Source organism: Narcine bancroftii, chromosome 6, assembly GCF_036971445.1.
Source record: "Narcine bancroftii isolate sNarBan1 chromosome 6, sNarBan1.hap1, whole genome shotgun sequence".
Lineage (NCBI taxonomy): Eukaryota > Metazoa > Chordata > Chondrichthyes > Torpediniformes > Narcinidae > Narcine > Narcine bancroftii.
The window spans coordinates 51178714-51204411 of record NC_091474.1 but is presented as its reverse complement, the minus strand read 5'-3'; the positions used below and the strand labels follow the sequence as shown (position 1 = coordinate 51204411).

At 43.1% G+C, this 25698-nt stretch overlaps 1 protein-coding gene across 3 annotated transcripts in view; it reads right to left on the bottom strand.

Annotated features, from left to right (window-relative positions):
* Nucleotides 1–13683: 13683 nt before the first annotated feature.
* styxl1 (serine/threonine/tyrosine interacting-like 1) overlaps nucleotides 13684–25698 on the bottom strand; it is a 48799-nt gene continuing 36784 nt past the window's right edge. For all 3 annotated transcript variants that reach the window (XM_069884961.1, XM_069884962.1, XM_069884963.1), the window contains 2 exons: nucleotides 16967–17076; nucleotides 13684–13960 (listed from right to left, as the gene is read on the bottom strand). In XM_069884961.1, the coding sequence (XP_069741062.1) occupies nucleotides 13829–13960; nucleotides 16967–17076 (242 nt within the window). In that variant the 3' untranslated portion in view covers nucleotides 13684–13828. The remainder of the gene's footprint in view (nucleotides 13961–16966; nucleotides 17077–25698) is intronic.

Sequence of the window (25698 nt, the reverse complement as noted above, 5' to 3'; positions counted from 1 at the left end):
AATGGTGGAAAATGTTAACTCTGTTATCTTCAACTCTTAATGGTTCAAACGGATTACTGATAATAGAGTTGACAATGAGTAACAGAGTCAAAAGTTCCCAATCACATTTAAACACTTTGCATTATTTTACATTTATTATGGATTCTGCTGGGTTATTTTACTGTAAAGGGTACATTTGCGGTATACCATTCCAACTTAAGGAAATTGAATAATTTCTGTTCTAGGTCGATGAAGCTGTCAACAGCAGAAAGGCAACGGCAATACGGGGTGCGGCGAGATGCTGACCCTGTAAGGAAGGTAGAACATTTGCAAAAAGACAGAAATAGATGGCACCAAAGGAGAAATGCAGGGCAGACAAGCACAGTGGCCGAACTGGGTGAAAGGGAGCTAAGGTACAAGCACAGGTATTGGAGATAGGCCCAGCAGAGGTGCAGAGCAAGAAGGCAGAGACTGGTAGAGATGACACCACCACAAAGTCAGAAACCATTAACTGAACCGCAGACACACAGGTTAGATGAGTGTGTGGTTGGTGAGTGTATAGGTCCATGAGGCTATAATTTTACTGAGTAACTGTACATATGTAGATTGAGAAAAGAGTGGTTCTTTGATTGTGGGATTGTCAACAAGATGATAATTGAACTATTTCTTCCAAGGAGTTGTATCATAAAGGCACCTGCTATAATTTATGCATGGTTTGTAACTTTTTTTAGTAACAATTTTGGTTGTATCCTATATTCAGGCAAAGGAGGTCAGGATGAAGACAAATAAAACAGGAGAACTCCAAATTATACAGGGAAATTTTAAAAATTAAATATTTTGCTGAAAAAACGACCACTGTCTGAAAATATATCATTGGACAGTGGTGTCTCATCAAATACGATGATGAAATTGATCCTGGGACCATTGTTGAGGTCAATGAGATACATGCAAAAGTCACAAGCATGCACAAAGTGGGGAGAAATCGCTTCTCCTGGCCAAACCGTGAGGATACTTTGTGGTATCTCTTTGATGTCCTCAGAATCATCCCACAACCAACCTCTGATGAAATGTCAAGTAAAAATAAACAAAGAAATATGTGCTGAAATCGCCAACGACTGATTCACATGCTCAGAGCATGAGGGAGCTGGCATGGTGAAGCATAGGGGCCAGGTTTCATGAAGGAGCGGCATAATGACCATGGATGTGTAGGCCCTTGCCTAATAGATTGGACCCTTTAGCTGACTGGTTAGTGTACTTGCCTAAGGTCTGGGCAAGATGGGTTCAATTCCTGGCTGCCCCTTAATTTTCTACAATATGAAGCCCGTTAGTCAAAAACCTTTTGAAAGCCATTTATCAGATCAGTAATGCATGAGGCCAAATGCCAAAATGTTTGGCCTGGAAGTCAGCCTGAAGAAAACTGAGGTCCTCCACCAGCCAGCTCCCCACCATGACTACCAACCCCCCCCACATCTCCATCGGGCACACAAAACTCAAAACGGTCAACCAGTCTACCTATCTCGGCTGCACCATTTCATCGGATGCAAGGATCGACAACGAGATAGACAACAGACTCGCCAAGGTAAATAACGCCTTTGGAAGACTACACAAAAGAGTCTGGAAAAACAACCAACTGAAAAAACCTCACAAAGATTAGCGTATACAGAGCCGTTGTCATACCCACACTCCTGTTCGGCTCCGAATCATGGGTCCTAGAACGCTTCCACCAGCATTGTCTCCGCTCCATCCTCAACATTCATTGGAGCGACTTCATCTCCAACATCGAAGTACTCGAGATGGCAGAGGCCGACAGCATCAAATCCACGCTGCTGAAGATCCAACTGCGCTGGGTAGGTCACATCTCCAGAATGGAGGACCATCACCTTCCCAAGATCGTGTTATCTGGCGAGCTCTCCACTGGCCACCGAGACAGAGGTGCACCGAAGAAGAGGTACAAGGACTGCCTAAAGAAATCTCTTGGTGCCTGCCACATTGACCATCGCCAGTGGGCTGATATCGCCTCAAACCGTGCATCTTGGCGCCTCACAGTTCGGCGGGCAGCAACCTCCTTTGAAGAAGACCGCAGAGCCCACCTCTCTGTCAAAAGACAAAGGAGGAAAAACCCAACACCCAATCCCAACCAACCAATTTTCCCTTGCAACCATGTCTGCCTGTCCCGCATCGGACTTGTCAGCCACAAATGAGCCTGCAGCTGACGTGGACATTACCCCTCCATAAATCTTCGTCCACGAAGCCAAGCCAAAGGAAAGTGCATGAGGCACATACAGTTACTATTCAAGTTCATGAAAGATCTGTAATTCACATGTATTTGTTGGGATTATATTTAAAAATGGTTTTTAAAAGTTTCAGAGTCAGGGAGAAAATGTTGATTTTGGTTTTTTAACTTGGGATGGTCAACTCTGTCATTCATATCAACTCTATATAGAAGTATAGATTGTATAGATCGGGACCAGTTGGAAAAATGGGATACAAAATGGCCAATGGAATTTAATGTAGACAAGTGTGAGCTGTTTCATTTGGGAAGAACAAACCAAGAAAGGACATACACGGCAAATGGTGGGGCACTGAGGAGTGCGGTAGAACAGAGGGCTCTGGGAATACAGATACATAATTCCCTGAAAGTGGCGTCACAGGTGGATAGGGTTGTAAAGAGAGCTTTTGGCATAATGACCCTATTAATCAAAGTATTGAGTACAGGAGATGGGATGCTATGTTAAAGTTGTATAAGACATCCATGAAGCCAAATTTGGAGTATTGTGTGCAGTTTTGGTCACCTAACTACAGGAAAGATATCAATAAGATAGAAAGAGTGGAGAGAAGATTTACTAGGATGTTCCCTGAACTTCAGAAACTGGGTTACAGGGAAAGGTTAAACAGGTTAGGACTTTATTCCCTGGAGTGTAGAAAAATGAGGGGAGATTTGATGAAGATATTTAATATTATGAGGAGAATGGACAGAGTAAATGTGGATAGGTTTTTACCACTGAGGGCAGATGAGAGCCAAACCAGAGGGCATGGGTTAAGGGTAAAAGAGAAAAAGTTTAGGGGAACATGAGGGGGAACTTCTTCACACAGAGGATGGTGGGAGTGTGGAACAAGCTTCCAACTGAAGTGATAAATGTGGGATAAATTTTAACATTTAAAAGAAATTTGGACAGGTATATGGATGGGAAATATATGGATGGCTATAGGCTGGGTGCAGGTCAGTGAGACTGGGAATAAAGTGGTCCCGCACAGACTAGAGGGGCCAAGGTGGCCTGTTTCTGTGCTGTAATGTTCTATGGTTCTATGGGTCCAATTTTGTCCCTTACTATCTTTTTGCTCTTAATAAAACTGTATAAGCCCTTAGGATTTTCCTTCATAGTGTCTGCCAAAGCAACATCATGTCTTCTTTTAGCCTTCCTGATTTCTTGAGGTTTTTTATACCCCTACCCATAATAAGCTCCATGTTGCCTATACCTGTTATACACCTCTCTCTTCTTCTGAACCTGATCCCCAATATCCCTCAAAAACCAAGATTCTCTATGCCTGCTAACTTTGTCTTTAATCTTGACAGAAACAAACAAACTTTGTATTCTCAAAATTTCATCTTTGAAGATCTTACTCTTATCTGGCACATCTTTGCCAGAAACAATTTATCCCAATCCATGCTTTCAAGGTCCTTTGTCATTTCCTCATAATTAGCCTTTCTCCAATTTAGAATCTCAGCTTGAGACCCAGACCTTTCCTTCTCCACAATTAACTTGAAAATAATGGCATTGTGATCACTGGACCCAAAATAATCCCCTACACATACTTCTGGCACCTGTCCTGTTTTGTTCCCTAATATAAGATCCAGTGTTGTGCTCTCTCTAGTTGGTACCTCTACATATTGATTTAGAAAACTTTCCTGAACACATATGACAAAATTTAAGACATCCAGCCCCTTTACAGTATGGGAATCCCAATCAATGTGTGGAAAGTTAAAATCTCCGATGACCACAACTTTCTGTTTCTTATAATAGTCTGCTATCTCCTGACAGATTTGCACCTCCAATTTGCTCGGACTATTGGGCGGTCTATAATACAACCCCAGGAAGGCTAAAAGAGATAGCTGTTGACTTCAGGAGGGCCTGGGGGTAATCACTCCCTGCTGACCATTGACAGCCCTACCACTGAGGTCATCAAGAATATCAAATTCCTTGGTGTGCGCTTGGCAGAGAATCTCACCTGGTTCCTTAACACCAGCTCCATCGCCAAGAAAGCCCAGCAGCGACTCTACTTCCTGCGAAGGCTGAGGAAAGTCCATCTCCCACCCTCCATCTTCACTACATTTTACAGAGCATGTATCGAGGGCATCCTGAACAACTGCATCACTGCCTGGAGAGGATAGTGAAGTCAGCAGAAAAAATCACTGGGGGCTCTCTTCCTACCATGATGGACGTCTACAACACTCGACACAGACGAAAGGCAATAAACATTGTCTTAATATGCCCCTCACATAAACTGTTCTCCCTTCTGCCATCTTGTAGGATGTACTGCAGCACTCCAGCCCTTATGTCCAGATTGAGCAACAGCTTTTACCCCCAAGCCATCAGGCTTCTGAATTTCCAGAACATATGTGGATAGGGTACCGTGGACTTTTATTGTATCGGTCTTAATATTTTCATTTCTTTTTTAACATATTTATGTAAATCTGTTCCATGGTCCTGGAAAAACGCTATCTCATCTTCACCAAGCAATGCATGGTATGAATGACAAATAAAGGTGTCTTGACTTGAGTGTGGTCATACCTTTCCCTTTCATCAGCTCCACCCATTTAGACTCAGTGGTTGAGCCCTCTGGTCTGTCCTGCCTGTGCACAGCTGGGATATTTCCCCTGATGAGCATTGCCACTCCTCCATCTTTCATTCCTCCCATTTTATTGTGTCTGAAAGAACAGATGCCTGGAACATTGAGCTGCCAGTCCTGTCCCTCCTGCAACTAAGTTTCACTAATGGTCTCAACATCATAATTCCACATGCCAATCCATGCTCCAAGCTCGTCTGCCTCTCCTACAACACTCCTTGCATTGAAATAGATGCACCTAAGAACATTTCTATCATGTCCAACCAGTTGACTTCTAACAGTGCATGTAATTTTCCCATCACCTTTCCTTCCTCCAATCCTCTATCTGCTCTGGCACACTGGTTACCATCCTGCTGTGTATCTAGTTTAAACCCCCCAGGGCAGAACTAGCAAACCATCCCACAAAGATATTAGTTCCCCCTCCAGATGCAAACTGCCCTGTTGGAACAGGTCCCACCTTCCCTGGAAAAGAGCCAAATGATCCAGAAACCTGAAGCCCTCCCTCCGGCACCACATGTTTAGCCAGGTGTTAAGTTGCATTATCCTCCTATTTTTACCTCACTAAGAAAGGGGTGGAAGGAAGGAGGTCTTTAGAGCTCTGGAGTGGTAAACTTAATAAAACAGTTTAGATTCTGAGAGGCATTCATAGGGTGGATTCTGGGTTGAGTGTGGTTGTCTATAACATGGAAGCATAATAAGGGATTGCCCCTTTAGGCAGAAACAAGGAAGGAGGAAGTGGTGAATGTTTGGAATTCTCTATTCCCAAGACCAAGGAGACGGTTGTTGAATTTATACAACTGACTTTTGAACAGCCAGGGATTCAGAGTGGTGTTACTTTTGAAAAGTAGTAGAGAAGAACAATGTTCCTTGGATCATGCACGGAACCTGAGAGCGACTGCCACCATTTGTGCACCATGTGGGGACTCTGGGACATTCACATGAGGTCATCAGGTTCTGGAAGTAGTGGAACTACAGGAGTGACAGGAAGAATTGAGACAGATTACAGATGCAATGGAATAAAAAAAATACATCTCAGTATGTGTGAGCAGCATAAATGGGTGACCTTTTGGACAATGAGGGGAGTGGAGGGCTTGGTACAATGTACATGGTTCTTTGAACTGATCATGGGCCTTTGTAACTACATGAGTCATTGGCCTTTACAACTACTCATAAAGGAAGGGTATGTTTGTAGTGAGACCATGACCAAATAGACTTTGTACTGTGAGTGTACTAAAGCTAGATTAGAAGCTGACTCCCAACATTGCACTGCAGGGAGTCTCACCAATGCTCAGTGCAAGGAATTTGGGGTGTTGGGCAATGATTCTGGTTGACAATTGGCCAGCTGCTGATCCTGTTTCTCATGGCAGGAAAAGGATACAGGGTAATGGTGGTGGACTCTCAAAACCATCTACAGGTGTATCGTGGGGAATATTCTGGCTGGTTGCATCACTGCCTGGACTGGAGGCGCCAACTCTCAGGACAAGAAAGAACTCCAGAGGGTTGTTAACTTGGCCTGCGACATCACAGGCACCAGAGTTCACTCCATCGAGGACATCTACATGAAATGGTGTCTTAAAAAAGCAGCCTTTATCCTCAAAGACCCCACCACCCAGGCCATGACCTTTTCACTCTGCTACCATCGGGAAAAAGGTAAAGGAGCCTAAAGACGAGCACTCAGCAGCACAAGGGCAGCTCCTTCCCCACTGCCATCAGATTCCTGAACAATCAATCATCCAAGGACTCTGCTTTACTTTGACTTTTCATGTGTTTTTTTTATATATTGTTGTACGGTGGTTTATATGAATGTTTGCTCTATGACACTGCCACAAAACAACGAGTTTCCTGACTTGTTCATGACATAAATTCTGATTCTGATTCTAAGTTTATTATCATCTGACTGTACATGTACAACCAGACGGAACAGCATTTCTCTGCACCACCCTGCACATGCAATGTTCAGCCCATTATAATCACATTTATACAAAAAGACATACTATAAAATAAAAACGTATAACTATTTGGAATAATTGACTCTGTTCATTGATCTCACAGCCTGCAATTTCCCAGGCAGGCAGCCCTGATTTGAGTTGTACAGGGTTAGATGGTGACTAGAGATTGGAAGGATTGCTGTGTCATGTCTTGGCTATACACATGGAAATGAGAAGGAATCCCGAATAAAGGAAGGAATGGATGGCAAAAGGACGATATGGGGAGTAATGGAACAGTCTTATAAAACAAAGGCTATTAAGAGAAAGAGTTTTAAAATTCTCAGCTCATTTTCTGGTCTGATCGGTTTGATCTTTCCTTGAACTTGCAATCAAAATGAGCCCCTTGAAATTATTTGCTTTCTCAATCACTGCAAAAGGGGGCAGGAAAAAGATGCTGCTGTAGTGGCCTATCTGACGGCACTACCTTACACAAGAGACAGTATAGTCAGGAATCAGTCCCTTTATTGTGCTTAACCACAGTTTTTATAGATCCCTCTGCATGTTTCACGTTGAGCCTTCTGGGATGCAGTAGTGATGTCACTTTCCAGCCTCGGGTGTTGGATGCCATAAAAAGTGTGGGGTCTTTTTCGCGCGCTTTTCCTAATTGCTGGTGCTTGGCTTGTAGCGGGAAGACTGGGACCTTGTTGGAGGCTCTACGCTCTGGTAATGTGCTTGCTAAACTGCTGTGGCTGTGTGCAATTCTGGTGTTCGCGTGGGGCTCCCACTACACTGCTTTCCAGCGGTACTGAACAAAGTTGATTCCATTTCTCTGCAAAGTTCTGGTCGTATTGGCTTTTTCACTCCCTGCCGCCTATTTTCACCCTGGCCTTCTCCATTGCCAGAGTGAGGCCCCACATTAATGAGAGAAACGACACCTCATATTCATTCTGGGCTGTCTAATTTCAGGTAATGAGTCCCCACTCCCTTCTTCGGTCACCCTTCTGCCCTTCCTCTCTTTTTATTGTCCCCTTTCCCACCCAGCCCCCCATCCATTCTCATTCCCCTCCTCTTTCATTCTATCCCGGTCCACCCCCATCTCCCCACTAGATTCTTCTGCTCACTCTTATTCCCCCCCCCCCCCCAACCCTTGGTTCCATCTGGTCTCTCCTTATACCACCATTCTCACCTTATCAACCCTGAAACACCAACTCCACCCTGAACAGCATGCCTTCCTCCACCGGCCCCCATTGTTTTTCTTTCCTCGCTCTCTCTCCCTTTGTCTGACAACTGCCCATCAATGACCTCAGTCATCATATTTCACCTCTCATTGGTTCACCACTACCACATGGGGCCCCTATCTTACCCCTCCCACCCTGTTTTCTTCACACTGGCTTCTTTACTATAATTTTCTAATCTCAATAAAGAATTTCATCTCAAAATGTTAACCTTTCCTCCCACTTATGCAGCTTGGTCCTGAATTTGTTTAGCTTCAGATTCTAACATCTGCGGTCTTCTGTGTGTTTTCATTAACAACTTGTTATGGTCCAATCATGTTGATACTATGGACAAGAAAACCTACTAATGACTCTACTGCCCCTTAGAAGCTGAAGGAAATTTACCATGTCCCCATTGTCTCTCACCTATTTTTATAGATGTACCCTAGAAGTTATCCTGTTTGGAGGCTTCAGAGCAGGGTCTGGCAATTGGTCTGCCCAAGGCCGCAGAAGTTCACTGTATTAAAGTTGGGTGAGCCCCAGTGTATGTGTGTATTCCCAGGGTAAGGGGAAGCACCCAACTTTGCATTGTTGTTGTAATAAATGTTCTTTGTTCTCAATTTTTGACTCAAGCAATTTCTGTTAAGGTACTTCTATTTGTAACAGGGGCAAATTACATCAGTGGTTCTTAACCTTTTTCTTTCCACTCACGTACCACTTTAAGTAATCTCAATGCCATCATCTACCAACCTTGCCTCATGAACTTGTTTTCCAATCCAGGCAACATCCTGGTAAATCTCCTCTGCACCCTCTCCATAGCTTCCACATCCTTCCTATAATGAGATGACCAGAATTGAACACAATACTCCAAATGTGGACTCAACAGAGATTTGTAGAGTTGCAGCATGACCTCTCTACTCTTGAACTCAGTCCCCCTATTAATGAAGCCCAGCATCCCACAGGCCTTCTTAACTATCCTATCAACCTGTACGGTGGCCTTGAGGGATGTATGGTGCAATAAAGCTGCAAAAACCCAGGCTTAAGTGGGCTCTTAACCTTACTTATCAAAATATTCAGCACAGGAATAATATGTGAGCATACCATCCAAACAGACAGTGATTGCAGGATCATTTCTACTGGTTGCACCAGCAGTGCTAATCGTGCCTGTTGTGCACAGAGGTGGCTGGGGACCTTCATCCTTCTTGTGCCACAGATTCTGTACCCACAACTTTGTTTCCTATTCTTCTACTCTTCCTAACACTGGGTGTTCTTTGACCAGATTTCTTCCACGATGTTTCATAATCCCTTCTGCAGAGCAGACAGGATAGTGCGTGGTTGGAAAATGGAATTCATTGCCTTCAAATGTGGGTTCTACTATGGCCCTTGAAAGGTGATTGGATAAACATGGTGAGGAAAGACTTGCAAGGCTGTGAAGAAGCAATGGAAGCAATGGGTTGCGCTGGTAGATAGGTGGTTCGGACATAATAGGTCAAATAGCTTCCTGTTCCACAACTATTCAATGATTAAAAGAGTTTGATAGACATATAAACAAGGGGCTCATGAAATACAGAGAGAATGAGAAAGTAGAGTTGACCCCAGGAATGGAAATGTTCAAGTCTATTATCATCTGACGAGACAGCCCACCAAAACAGTGTTTTTTCACACCATGATCCTCTTGAATAGCAGAGCAGCTTCAAGGGACAATTGGCTCATTCCAGCTCCTTTATCTTTAGGTGGAAAAAGAGTCTAACAGTATCCACTGGCTTTAAAGAAGACACCATTAAGAACAGTGCATCTTGTGATATCCTCACAGCTAAAGTGGATGGTAAAGAGATTGAATGGACACATGGCTGTGGAGATGGAAGGAAGGATTGCTGTCTATAGTGGGAATAAATTGGGCCAAAAGGATACAGAGAGTGCTTTATATTATTTTATAAACCATTTTTAAGGGAGGTGCCTTCATTTTCTGAACTTAGTTTCTAGTCTTATGACAAGTTTCAGCATTTGATCATTTTTAAAAAATTGCACTTTAAATAGCCCCTTTGAATTTATTCAAAATTTCATACATCTCGGGATCAGAGAGAGCGGAGGACAGGAAGAGGCTGCTTAATCCATCATGGGTGTGTCAGTGTCAGCTTTCGAGGTAGAGTTCTCTACCACAGTTCCACCTTTCTGTCCACTTTACATTCTCTTTCATGTTTTAATGTAGTTATTTATTTTATAAAACTGAGAAGTTTGAAGATACATGGATGAAATGGCTTATGGATCTCCCATCTGTTCAACACGTCTTTGGATCATTAATATTCATCACATAATACCTGACAGGGCCTGGGTAACTTGCCTCATTTCAAGGTCAAAAACATCTTGAATAATGCAGCATGGAGTCCTGAACGTGGAATGCAGTTTCCCTCTGAGTGTTCAGCGCAGAAATTAGGTGAGTTCAGAATTTGTGAAAATTAAGTTTTCCCTTTGAAATTTCCTGAACATAAATGATCATTGCATTTGAAGTGTTAGACTTGTGGTAAACCACTTTTGCAAGTAATTGTCTGGTCAGGCACACCTATTGGCCAATTGCACCTGTAGCCCCTCCCCACAGACTCTTGTAAAAAGGTGTCTATTCCACAGCCCCTCCCCGCTCCTCAGTGCAGGACAGTCAAATAGTATGGATGTGCCTTGGTTCTTGTGAATAATAGCCTATTGATTTCTCCACAACAGTTAATAAGGTTGTCCACATGAAATTGATGATGAAAATTACTGGTTCTTGACTCGGACCTTTGAATCAGAGTTGTAAAAATCTACATGGGTTCTGCTACCCCTCGGATTTTCCAATGGAGAGCAGTTTCTTGTAAGTTACAAGAATTCAGTGAAATAGAGGCAGAGCAGTTCAATGTGTTTTTCTTTTCAAAACACCCTTAAATGTATAAAAAGATAACAATTATATAATTATTCATAGTTAAAGTTACAATCTCGATAATAAACTAGAAAATGTCAAAAGGGGAAGAAGGATCTCTGGGGCCAGCTGCAAACCATTGCTGTGACTGCTGTTTACTTCGTGTGGATGGTACAGGACCTGTTGAGTTTCTCTTGCACCTTTGTGAATTGCTCTAATTCCTGAGTCATGTAGACTATTGAAAAATAACACTTTATGTGTGTCCTTGAGACTTTGTTCTTGAGGTCACGGCACCCAGTTTGAACACAGTGGAATTTGTAAGAGGTCCAGGCACACAGTCACTGTGCGTCATGGATGGAAATGGAAGGGGATTCCCAATGTGCAGAAGGCTGACATTTGGTCATACCTTTAACCTCATTGGACCATCTGCAAACATTTCACGTCATTTGCATGGAATATTTGGCCAACTGCTCAAGTGTGTGTTTAGGATTCTGACTGCTATTGACAGTGAGGCTGCTGGGGAAAAAAAATGTTTCTCCAAGTGGCCCCAAGGAGGCAAGCTTTGAGAATAAAGCTTCATCCATTTCAGATGGACATTAGAAGGGATTTCTTCTCCAGCAGAACTACTACCACAATAGCTGTGGGGTTGGGCTTATTGACAACAGTCAAAGTATTTTTATCAGACATTTGAACTAGGAGAGTTATGAGGAAAGAATGGGCAAGAATTGTTGAGCTTGGAACAGCTGTTGTTCATCATTTTGTCTTTGTTAATGGGGCAATGGTGGGAAGGTTTAATAACTTCAAATTCCTGGCAACTACAATTCTCCTGGAACCACTACATCAAGACAACTGGGAAGAAGACATGCCTCAACTTCCTGAGGAATTTTCAGAGATTTGGCATGCTGTTGAATAGGCTATTGAACTTCCGCAGGTGTAGTGTGGAAATTGTACAGATCGGTTGGATGGTTGAATTATGACCTAGTTTGGAAACGTGAATGCCCAAGAACTCAGAAGGCTGCAGGAGGTTGCATACCTAGGCCACGTCCATCACAGGACTGACTTCCCAACCAATGAAGATTCACAAGGCGTTACAGGTGGCAAAGTAGGATGTCAACATAACGAACGACCTCCATCACACTGGATGTACTTTCTTCCCATTGCTGCCTTCAGGCAGAAAATTGCAGAAGCTTGAGGTCTGCAACTTCAAGACTCAAGAACAGGTTCTTTCCAAAAGCGATTGGGCTCATAACTTGATGGCCTTTGTCGTAACACTACTTCAAGATCTGTCTGCAACACTGATCATTATTTTGCACTACTATTGTCTGTGAATATTCTACCCCTATTTATAGACATCTACATCATACCTTTCTTTGGCCCCCACACGACTTCTTTTCATGCTGTATGTTAATGATTTGGATTGCGTAAGAAATGGCTTGCGGCTAAGATAGGTGGAGGGGCAGCAGGTTGTGAGGAGGAAATGGAGAAGCCACAGATCGATTTTGCTCAGTCAGAAAGTGTATGCAAAAGGAGCACGATACTTTTTGACGTTGATGAACCACCTGACTAGGTGGCCGGAAGCAGCTCCCCTGGCAGCATGAGCCAGAGCTCTTCTGAATCTCTGGGTAGCACAGCTTGGGGTTCCAGACCATCTGACCTCAAGGAGAGGGGCTCAGTTCACCCCAAGCCTTTGGGCAGGCTTAGCCAACATCCTGGTAACACAACTCCACCATTCCACGGCATACCACCCTCAGGTCAACAAGTTGGTGGAACCTCAAGGCAGCCTTCATGGCCCGGCTCAAGGAACCTAACTAGGCCAACAAACTCCATTGGGTCCTCCTGGGAATTTGCACTGCTCCCAAAGAGGATTTTGATGTATCAGCAGCGGAGATGGTCTACGGCGCACCCCTGGTGAATTCCTGGCCAAAAGCACAAACAAGCCACCAGCAGTGGCCCTGACTTACCCAAGAGAACAACTAGGCACACTGGCCCCTGGCACTTCCCAAAGTACACGACCAGCCCAATACCTTCATCTCTAAAGACATAAAGGACTGGAGACACACCTTTGTGAGACGAGGGATTGTGGGAGACACACAGGAGAGCAGACGCTGGAATCTGAAGCTAAACACAATTTGTTGGAGGAACTCAGTGGTTGAGCAGTATCAGTGGGAGAGGAAGAACAGGCAATGTTGCGAGCCAGCACCTTTGCTATTTCTAGCCCCTCAGTTTAAGGGAGAGATATTATTTTCCAAACACATCTGGTGCTTTCCCTAAAAAAAAATTGTTGTGAGTTGCAATGTGGTCTTTATGCAATGTTTTCAAGGACATAAACAAGATATCACTCTGGGCTGTACACAAAGGCATGAGGTACCTCTGGTATCTCTGAATATGCATTCCTTAGGGTATCATAACTAAACCTTTGTTAACTGATGACTGTTAGGTGAAATCCTCTTTCTGCCATGCTTCACCTCTCTCTGATTCACCAATCCCACAAGGACCCAGTCCCACCATATCTCTTTTCACATTTCATAGTCTCCATAAAGAGTTTCAACATGAAAAGTCAACCATTCTCTTCTCCCACTGACACGGAGTTCCTCCAGCAGATTGTGTTTAGCTTTAGATTCCAGCATCTGCTGTCTCCTGTGTCTCAAGGTCAAGCTAAATCCTGCATCTTATAGCTCCCCACTACTGCACACTTTCTCTGTGTGATTTTGGATATTCTGCTGATATGCCTTATGACACTGTCAAGCACTCTCTTAAATCTGTGATGAATATGTAAATTATAATTCAAGGTGCATTGATTTGTGGTTATAAATTATGAAATTATGAATAAAATTTAAATCATTTGTATTATAAATCAGATAATATTGTTGAACCTTTCAAGCTATTAATTCAGCTCTTAAAAAACAGAAACATTTCCTGATCTTGTTTTGACAGTGAAGGAATATTATGACTGCCAATCCAGATATACCATTTCAGTAATAAGGGTCCGAGACATCTGTGATCTTTTCCTTCAGAATAGCTTCTTCCCACTGAGAAAGGTGATGTACAAAGTCACGAAGTGGGCGGATTGCTGCTTTACACTTCTTCACATGTGCCCACACATCCTAAGGGAAAAGAACATTGAGGTATATTTAACTCATCTGCAAAGACAGGTTTCAAAAGATAGCATATGGTACAACAGAACACCATCTACAAATTTGCTGACGCCACTACAGTAGTGGGCTGCATAAAAGGAGATAATGAGTCAGCATAGAGGAGGGAGACTGAAAACTTGCCTGAATGGTGGACGAGCAACAACCTCACACTCAATGTCACCAAAACCTAGGTGCATGATCCAGTGGTCATTGGGGGAAAATCAGAAGCAGAGAGGGTGAGCAAATTTAAATTCCTGGGAGTTACCATCTCAGAGGACTTTTCCTGGACCCAACATTCTAACGTTATGGTGAATAAAGCACGTCAGTGTCTCTACTTCCTCAGGAGTTTGTGGAGGTTCAGTGTGTCATTGAAAAACTTGGGAGACTTCTACAGATGTATAGTGGAAAGTGTGCTGACCAACTGCATCATGGCCTGGTATGGGACATCAATAGAAAGCCCTGCAAAAGATAGTGAACACAGCCCAGAACATCACAAGGAAAACTCTTCCTACTGAAGATGAAATCTACATGGTTCTCTGCCGACAGAGAGCAGCAGCATTCATCAAGGATCCACACCACGAAGGACACGCTCAGGAAAGAGGTCTAGGTGCCACAGACTCGCACCACCAGGCTCAGCAGCAACTGCTCCCCCTCCACCATCAGACTCCCCAACAACAAACTCGATCAGGGACTCACTGAAGGACTCTTATTTTGCTCATTATTTATTACTTTTCCTATATTGCACCGTCAATTTGTTTACATTTTTCTCTTTTGTAGAGGTTTTTGCACTACTGATAAATAGAAATTCTGCCCGACTTGCAGGAGAAAGGAATCTCAGGGTTGTATGTGATATCATTATGAACTCCAACAATAAATCGGAACTTTAAAATAACAAAACACAATCTATTTCTCACAAAGCTATTAAAATAGCTACTGGCATCTATTTATTTTTGTCGCAAGAGTGGGTTTTATAGGTGAATTGAAGGGTGGGGGAGGAGAGGATGCAGCAATGAGTGGACCTGCTTCCTTCCTTCCGTTTCCCACTGGCCATCATTATTTCGGAATATTTCTTGGAATTGCATTCTTTCTTTAGCCATCTGCTGAAATAGCTAATTCTCTGATCGGAATCTGACAAAACCAAAAGGTCGATCTAATCTATTCTCTACCAGCTCTTTCAATGGTAGACCCGAAAGGAACACTAATACTGATGCTGACTCAGGCATGTGAGATTTCAGTTAGTAGATACAAACACAAGGGATCGCTGCAGACAAGCTATGGTCAAGATAGACAAAAGAATTAACTATCAAGGTTCACTAGTCCCAAGTCCCTATCATGAAGTCTCTCAGTTCCATTATGGGAATTATATCATTAAAAGAGGATTTAAATGTGATAGAAAAATAAATTGGAAACCCAATCACAAATTAGAGGATGAAGAAGCCTTTCCTTCCTGCTTAGGTTGGTAGGTAAGAAAAACAGGTTCCATTTAAAGTTAAACACAAAATGCTGGGGTCAAGGCAGCACATAAACATGCTGGAGAAATTCAGCATGGGGAGTAAAGGGTAAACAACATTTCGGGTCTGGACCCCTCGTCAGGAATAAGACGGCACCTAAATAAAAAGGTGGGCAGGGATGGGAAGGAGGGGAGCCTGTGCTCCTCCCTTTTCCCTTTCCTTCCTCCTCTCCTGACAAAGGTCCTAGATGCAGAACGTTGGTTAGCCTTACTTTCTACTGCAGCTGTGTGACCCTGCTGAGTTTCTCCAATACATTTGTGCACTCCATTAAAGGGAGTATTTAACCTAGAAAACTAAGAGGCGTCACAAAATAAACATTTTCCTTGAAAGCATCCCACTAGGTTGATGCATGGAGCGCAAGCAGCTAAGTGTGGCAGGCTCCATCTCGGGTTTGTCGGCTGAGGGCCTCACGTCAGGCTGCTGTCAGGAAGCGGGCCCAGGATTCATGAGGTGAACTGGTGAGCAGAGCCAACTGAGAGGCTTCCTGACGCTTCGGGGGATGTGGAACCAGGAGATGAATCACAGGCCATGTAGCTATAAAGGTCATGGGGGCACGGATCCCCAATGTCTCTGAAGGAACACTTTTGCTTCTCTCTCTTGCTTAAATAATAGCACTGGATTAGTTACCTCCACTTTGCCTTTGGAGAGCAAACAGAGGAAAGATTTTGGTATATTTTGTATACATGATAATAAATGGAATCTTGAATTGTGAAGGAAAAAGCAGATGGTACTTTGTATTAGAAAACATTCTGCTTACTTATAATTTGCAAAAATATTATCTTTTTTTATTAAAATGTAGAATTTATATTTGAAATGTATGGGTTTGGATATAAAGTAATTTTTTTTGTGATGTAAAGGGTTGGCACACCAAGCAGCAACTATTAAATGCCCGATATAATTGTTTTTCAGCTCCGATGGGGGGGAGGGTGGATTGTAGGGGGGTGGGGTAGGGAGGTTGTAGGGATTTAGTTTTTGTTTTTGTTAGATTATTTTGTATGTATGTATGTACTTGGAAAATTTATAAATAAAATTTTCCAAAAAAAAAAATTCTGCTTGTTTTTTATATTAATTCCACCATTCTCGTATTGGCCAAAATGTCAGGTTTGGACCAACATAATCTAAAGGAAGATATGATCTGATAGATTGCCATCGTTAGAGATGGAAAATCAACGGTACAGATTACAGAAATCTGATATAAAAGTGAAGTACTGGAAATAAACTGGAGTAAAGTAGTGTCCGTGAGGAAGGGACCAGGGTTAGTATATCAGATCAATGATCTGAAATCAGGGACTTTCTTCTTCTTGCCATTTTAATTTTGTCCCGAAAATCCACAATTATTGCTTTATCCTCTCTCATCAGAGTGACAGCAATTAAAAAAATGATCACCATGGTTCTGCCGCATTGTTCTCAGAGTTCACGGTGGCTGCTGATTCCAACACGGCATTTTTACATCAACCCCTCATACCTTCAGTGGAAGTTTCTGACAATAAATGAGGTAGGCCATCACTACAGTAGAACAGCGGCTTATACCCAGAGTGGAGACAATGCATGCGGCACCTTTATCCAAGTGCTTATCTGTGTGGAAGAAAATCATGTAGTTTGATTCTGGAGTTCATGAAAATCAAGTTTCAAAAAATAACCTGGATTACTTAATTACAAATAATCAATAAAACTGTGGTTAACTACCAAAATCAATTAGCATGCATCTTCAATTTGGTAGATGTAGATCCTAGAGTCACTCTTTCACAGCATGGAACATCAAGAAAGCCCACTGGCACCCAGAGATGAAACTTGTATGAAATCCAATGTCACAAAAATAGAGGGAAAGATGTGTGTGAGGGAAAGAAAAATTAGATTGTTTTGTGCCATAGGTTGGCACCATATCATAGAGCAAAGAGGCTGTCATGTGATATAATGTTCTGTCTTGTACCTTGCACAGCAATTTCCTGTGGTTGGAGTGGAGAAAGTGACGCATTGGATCCTTCATCTCAAAAGAATCCAGTGCGGAAGGCAAGATGTTTAGGGTAACCCTAACCCTAATGTTCACCAAGAACTCTGTTTTAAGGGGAGAGCAGCCATCGAAGGCAGAGATGCGCTTTAGGCTCATGATGACTTTAATAGGAGGGACCATGCAACCAAGAGCCTGCCTCTAACAGAACCTCTCCCCTGAACTTTGACAAAGTCTGTGACTGACTTCTGCCCACAAAAGTCAGGGTTTAGTGGCGTGGGAAGAAGGGATGAATTCCTATTTGGAATATTTCCACTCACAATTTGTTTAAACATTTTGATTTTGGTACAATTGTTAATGTGTATTATACAGTATATTACTTACTCTTCCTTATAACCAAAGTATCACATCTATATGTCTAAGTTGCCCAATTTACATTGGATCCAATGAATGTGGGATCAAATTCTGTAATTTGGATATGGCACTGTTCTGCAGTTCTCCTTCAATACTGGCCTGAAGGGATGCTGCCTTCTAGATGAGCTGTTCAATCCTCACATTAGTTTAGAAGTTACCATTACACTTTTAAAGATCTTTAGGAGGATTGTTGCATGCAACATTTATTTTTCATCATGTAACATTATTTTAAAAAATTTCTTATTTGTTCATGATGTTTAAGGAATCTTGTGTACAAATTGGTTGCCTTGTTCTGTACTTCTAATCTATTTGAGAGTACTTCTTTGGCTGTATATCATTCTTTTGGGCAATAGTTTGGCTATTACTGAAAGAATTTTAAGTATTCACTGCTCTGCTCTGGACCCAGCAGATTCTTGAAGCAGGAGCCATTTTCCAAAGCAGGAGCCTCTGCCTTTGTGGCTCAGTCAGCTTTAGCTGTTTCATTAAAGACTTTCTGCATACCATAAGGAGTAGAAATATGTGCTGTATAACTCTACTTAGTATCCTACTGTTCACAAAAGCCCTGGTAGAGAATCAGCCTTTGTCACTGTAGAGCTTGTTGAAAGAATCAAAGACTTGTTGATCCAAACCAAGGCTTTTATTAGCAAAAGACAGGAGCTCTTCACAGGTGGCCGACCAGTCCGGAATGATCCGACCTGGCTAGGGACACAACCCTTTAAGGCCCAGACAGTAGGCGTGGCTTAGCTCTCAGCCAATTGCTGTAAGCACAGTCTAGATACTGTAACTATATACACTATATAGTGTATATCTATCTATTGGTGATAGATCTGTACTATCACAGTCACCAATGGCATGACATTGGTTTGCAACTGCCACATGATGACTGTTTCACAGAAGAAAGATCAAAACCACCCTACTCACCTATATAACACCAAGCAGTTTACATTTCCAGCCTTGGAATATATCTGGCAAATATTTAATCAACAAGTGTTACCTGCCCAATACTCAGTGGCTTTCCTGAAAGCAATGCTCTAAAATGTAAACTTGAATTAAGCCCATTAAAATGCATGGATGATTTGTAGTTTTGTTTTGAGTTTCATGAGGCAGTGGCACATGATGGAGATATTAAATGGCTTTAATTACCAAAACCCTGAACATCACTGATACATGATTTGGCCAGGTTCCAGGTACAGGAGAAAGAGGGGGCAAGTCTGGGCACGCCAGCCTTTATTGGGAAATCCGGGGAGAAGCCAAGGGAGGGGTTAGGGAAGGTCAGGTACGTTCAGATTGGCCCATCCATACATCTATGCAAATGCCTTTCACCGCAAGTACGTAGGATGATATAAAGAGGCGTCAAGGGGAAATGGACAAGGCAAGTGAGTGAATGTGAGAATGTCAGATGGAAGATTATGTGGAAAAATAGGAGGTTATCCACTGTGGGGCACATACAGAAGAGCAGAACATTTGTTAATTGGTGAGAAATTAGATGGTGTTGATGTTCAACAGGACCTGGGTGTTCTTGTTCGCATATCACTGAAGATAAATAGGTAGATCCAGTAAATGATACTATTTCCTTACAATACATTCAGTCTATTGAGTTCTCTGATCAATTCATTTATTTCCTTGAAACCTATTCTCTCACACATCTCTCCCTCCTCCCTCCCCCCACCCAGGTATTACACTAGTGGAAATTAATGGCAGCCAATTAAGCTACAAGCAACACATCATCAAGATGTTGGAGGAGATTGGAGCTCCCAGAGGAAAGGAGCACAAGGATTATCTAAAACCATGGCGCAGACAGGACTGGAGGTCAGTATCATCCAGATCAGGAGAGCAAATGGCACATTGGTTTTTACCAAAAGAAGATGTGAGTAAAGGTGTTAGGAAATCTGATTACAGGGCCATGGGTGACCACATTTTCTATTATATTTGCCATGGAAGAAGTGTAGTAAATTTCCACCAGCTATCCTGAATATATTAAATATTATCTTTGTTTATCTAATGTTTATCTCTTTGTTTATCTAACTAATAACATTCTAATCCCCAGAACCAATCTTCTCTTTTAAAAGCACGAAAATTGCCACAAAAAAAGGAATGGACAAATTGCCTCAATGAAGCTTTTTGAATTTAAAAACAAATTCATCTTTTGTAATGTTGAAAATACTCAGCAAGGTCATGCAGTATTATTCTTCACAATGTACGTTGGTTCACCAACGTGAGATCCCATTCACACATGCGCAGCCATTACATCCGCTGACATGCGAGGAGCAGCACGTGCTTTTGGCGTGGGAGCAAAAAAGCACTGAATTAGTGGGCCTGCAGGAGCAGAGCCCTGAGGGAGATCGCAAGAGAGTGATCCACAAAAATGGAGTTGTGATAGTACAGATTATATCACCAATGTGTATATGTATAGATTGTAGTGTAGGATGATTGTGATTGGCTGAGAGCTTAGCCACGCCTACTGGCTGGTCTTAAAGGGTTGCTCCTAGCCAGATCAGATCATTCTGGACTGGTCGATCTACATGTGATATGCTCCAGTCTTCTAGTTAATAAAAGCCTTGGTTTGGATCAACAAGCCTTTGATGCTTTTGACATCCTCTACAGAAGTCAAACCCCCGAATGAGCCCTCCAGAGAAGGAGGAGAATGGTAAAAATTCCAGGACTGCTGGTGGGAGGTTCCCGGGTCCCGATGAAGGGATGCACCGATGAAGCCCTCTGGAGGCGGAAGTGTACCAAAAAGGTCCAGGACAACCAATGGGAGGTTCCTGGGTCCCGAGGAGGAGCTGAGCAGAGGGAGGGTGGTAAGAGCCCGAGGAGGAAAGCCTCCAAGATGAACCCCCATAGAGCTTCGTTGGTGCCAAAAATCCAGTGGGCCTGCCAGGGTGCAGTGTCCCATCTGAGGAGCAGTAAGGCCGATCTACCTCCATTGAGGGTGGGATCTGAAAGCAGTGGACTACCTTCGTTGAAGGTGGGGCCCAAAGCTGTCTGCACTGACCTAGCTCCATTGAAGTTGGGGTCTGAAAAACGATAGCAGTGATGCTGATCTTCCTCCGCTGGGGGTGGGATCCGATGAAAGATCTGCCTTTCCTAAAGGTGGGGTCCTGCACCAACCTGGCTTTGTGGAAGTCGGGGTCTCAAAAAGCAAGCAGCAATACTGTTATGCCGCTATATGTGGTGAGCTGCATGAGACGATTGGACCACAGCGTATCACGTGGCCATGAGGGGGAGTACCCCGCACAAGAGCAGATAGGACCCGATTCAAATCTAACACATCACATAGCGAAGCCGCCCACTTGACGGGCAAGAATAATCACCAGAAAAACCCCAAAGAAGGACATGGTTTCTGTACGACAGGCACCCGCTTGATCGGGGTACGAGAGTAAGGCCTGTCAGAGAGCAGAGGCCTCGATCAGTGTAAGTCGTTTAGACAAATTGGAGGAACTGGTGATGGCCATGGTGAGTAAGTTTCCTATGCCATCAGACCAGGGGTGGACATTAATGATTATACATGGGAAGATGATGAAGGGCTAGTAATGGAGGCTGAGTCACCCAAATCCCCATACACTGCTCAGGCCAGCCAGGAGGAGAATATATCAACTCTTGGCGCAAAGTTTGCAGTACCAAGGGGCATTGGCTAGCCACTAGAGGATGAAGTTGCGGGGTTAATAATGTAAATGGTATTGAATGCTTTTCAGGAGATGGTACTAAAAGAATTCATCAAGAAGTACCCCTGCCCTTTTAACTGCCCTCTGTTGGAAGTGCCTAAGGTAAACCCTGCAAAATGGGACAATTTGAAGGTTCCCACAAGAGCAAAAGACATGAAATTGTAAGGCTACAGAGGTCATTGGTTAAAGGTATCATTGCTCTCACACGATTTATCAGAGACCTAGCAAGATGTTCTGGGGCTGTTATCCCATGCAAACTATGAATTGAATGCCCTCAGGAAGGAGCTGATTAAACCTGACTTAAATGTAAGATATGCTCATTTGTCCAGACCATCTAACTCTATTATGAAATTTCTATTTGATGACGATCTTAGCAAAGCAAACAGGTGTAAGATTTGAATGAGCAGCAGAAGGCAGTGGCTGGCCTGATCAGAGGTCCGAGAGCACAGGCAAGAGAACCTGTGATGTTTCACCCCTACCGCAGGTATGCAGCGGAATTTAAGCAGATTATCTGAGGTGATTTACCGCTCCAAATGGCAACAGCCAACAGGCCTTTTCCATGGAGACAGCGGCAGCAGAATTTTCCCGCTCAAAGTGCTTCGTGGAGATGGGCCCAGAATGGCCCACAGACCGGCCCGCAGACTAGGCGGGTCGAGGAAGTGAATGCTACGCAATTACAGTTGAGCGCACTTGATAATTACAAGGCTTTAACGGTTGATAGTCAATTAATGTTATTCTATGATAGTTGGTGTAATATTACCATTGGTGCTTCTATTCCGCAGACAGTGAAGGGGTATAAAATCGAATTTGATCCACAGAAATCCCCTCCGATAAGGAGGGTGGATCTATATACATATAATATGCTGACTGCAACTGATGGAGGCTGTACATGCTGAGATCATGGCATTAAATAGGAAAAATGTTATTGAATGTTCTAGCCATGAAAAACATGAGTTTAAAGCAGACACCTTTACGCGACCCAAAAGAAGTGGTGGCACTAAAATGATACTGGATCTATTGGATCTTAACGAATATGTCTTGTACAAGCATTTTAAAATGGATAACATATATTCTGTGTTACCTATGTTATGAAAGGGCTATTACATGGCCTCGATAGAGGCAAATTATTCTGTCACGATCTGCCCACAGTATAAGAAATTCTTGAAATTTTCCTGGAAAGGAGGGCTATGGTAGTATAAGGCTTTGCTGAATGGGCTGAGCTTGGCACCCAGGGTATTTACCAAGTTACTGAAGCCAGTGTTTGCAAGGCTGAGGAAAGAGGGGCACATGGTAATGAGTTACCTTGACGATACTCTTATCGTGGGCAAATCGTTCGAGGAAACAAAAAGGGCAGTAGCAGCCACCTCAAGATTATTAAGCCATGTGGGTTTTCTTATACATTCCGAGAAATCAGTGCTGGTGCCTACTAAGAGGTTAAAATTCCTTGGGTTCATTATTGATACAGAAGAGATGAAAGTTACCCTGCCATAGGATAAAGCAACAGAGATGAGGACAACCTACAGAGGGTTCATGATAGATTGTTGACCCTCCATAAGAAAGGTGGCCTTGTTGATTGGGAAACTGGTGGTGGCTCTCCTGGTGGTTTGGCCAGCTAAATTATAGGTTACTGGAAAGGGATAAAATGTTAGCTCTTAAGGTAGCTAGGGGACATTTTGACAGGCCCATGAGGCTAACAAGTGAGGCCAGATCCAATCTGGCTTGGTGGATCGATTATATCTCGCAGGATTATGCGAGGATCGAGCTCAGAAAGATGAGCCTGGAGATCAGGTCAGATGCTAGTGATGAAGGTTGGGGAGCCACAAATCTAAAGGTCTCTACTGGGGGCAAATGGATAGACAGAGAGCTTAGGGAGGCCTCAAAATCAGGCATCAATTATTTGGAAATGCTGGAGGGATTTCTAGCACAAGTCTTTCTGTGCTAGGGAAGCTAACATTCATGTAGGTCTCAAATCTTCCTTTAACAAGCTAGCCATTGAGACTTGGCACTGGTGCATTCAAAGAAACATTTGGGTTACAGCTGCCTACCTGCCAGGTCGGATTAACATTCAGGTGGACCTGATATCCACAAAATTCAATGATAGCACTGAGTGGACTCTGGGTAAGAAATATTTTAAACTGTTCGCAGACACCTTTGGTATACCGGAAATAGATTTGTTTGCATCCAGGCTTAATGACCAGGTTCTGAGGTATGTGTCCTGGCTGCTGGATCCCCAAGTGGAGCCCATTGACACTTTTACCCTAGACTGGTCAAAGTTTAACTTTTATGCACTATCTCCCCACCCCGCACCCCCCCCCCCCCACCCCCCCACCGTTTGCCTTGGTGGCGAAGTGCCTGAATACGATACAGGAAGACAGTGCCTCGGGATTGCTGGAAGTGCCAATTGGCCTTCCCAGTGTTGGTTCCCCGAACTCCTTAGGCTTATAGTGGGGAGTCCGTTGGTATTCATGAAAAGCAAAGGTCTGCTAATCCATTGTCTCACTTAAATCTGTTAGATTGCAGGATCGGAGAGCGAGGATCGACACAAACGCGCTGCAGCCAAGAACTCTGGACATCCTGCAGTCATCTTGGAGAAAGTCAACACAAAAACAGTATGCTTCCTATATGGAGAAATGGAAATAGTACTGTGGCCAAATCAGACTGAATGAACAGTCAGCTTCTATTGGAGGCGTACTGAGCTTTCTAACAGATATGTTTTACAACCAGGGGACCAGCTACAGCACAATGAATACAGCAAAGTACACTGGCTGCTTTTTTAAACACTCCAGGACATGAGTATGAGATGATGAACCACCCCCTGATCAAAAGGTTTATGAAAGGAGTGTTTCACTTACATCCTCCGGTACCCCGATATAAGGAAATTTGGGACGTAAAGATTGTTTTGGATTATTTAAGGCTACTGTCACCAACTTTCAGTTTGGACTTGCATAGCCTGTCCCATAAGCAGTTAATGCTAGTGGCCTTGACATCGGCCCAGAGGGTTCAAATTTTGTCTGGCATTCATATGGACTATATCTGTTGCGAGGGGGACTGTGTAAATATTCAAGTTACAGACATTTTGAAACATAACAGGCAAGGGAGAATTGGGACAGAATTTTCACTGCATGCATACAGAGAAGATGAAAGACTTTGTGTGTTAGATTATTTTAAAAAGTTGTATGTACAAAACAATTAGACTAAATGAGAAAAGCCTCTTTATATGTTATAAAAAACTACATCAGTGGGCTCCCTCCCAGATGTTGGCCAGATGGCTGCAGGAGGTCATGAAAGTGGCTAGAGTGGATACTTCTTAGTTTGGGTCCCCTTCAACTAGAGCGGCGGCAACCTCGGCAGCCAATAGGGCCGAGGTCCCTATGTGGGATAACCTCCGCCAAGCGGGATGGAGTAATGAGAACCTTCAATAGGTTCTACAACAAATCTTTAAATTCAGAGGGGCAGAGTTTCATGGCTTCCATCCTACATGCAGCAGATTGAATAAGGCCGTGGAAGGGGGAACCCATTAAAATGATTATGGCCTGTCAGACTACCCAAAGGGGATAAGCCACTGAGCTACAAACTCTCACATTGGCCAACCAACATACATTGTGAAGAATAATGGAACATTAAATGAGCACTTACCTGTGCAAAGTTTGATGATTATTATTTGAACAATGTAGTTGGTGAGTCAAAGTGTCCACCTCTCGCTCCCCTTTTTTTCTTGTTTATGGCTAAAAATGTTTGGTTGTAATAAATATGTTCAGTCACAGGTTTGTGTTATAGCTGATTCATCTAGTTTAGCTCATTTAAGTTCAGTGGCTTTTCCCCTCCGGACTGTAAAGGAATGGCTGCACATGTGCGGATTGGATCTCACGTTGACTCATCAACTCCCATTGCTCAAATAATCATCATCAAACTTCGCACAGGTAAGTGCTCATTAAATGTTCCATCTGTGAGAGAAATACAATCATAATTTATTTACCACCTTTATTTTCTCTCTCGACATAAGCTGCTTAACCTGCTGAGTATTTACTGAATTTTCTGTTTTCATTTCAAATTTCCCACATTTGCTTTTGCAATTTCTGTTTTTATTGCATCCCCCAAATTTAAGCTACTGATTATTTTTCATGATAAATGAATTGCAGACATGACCATCAATGAAAAGAAAAAAAATGC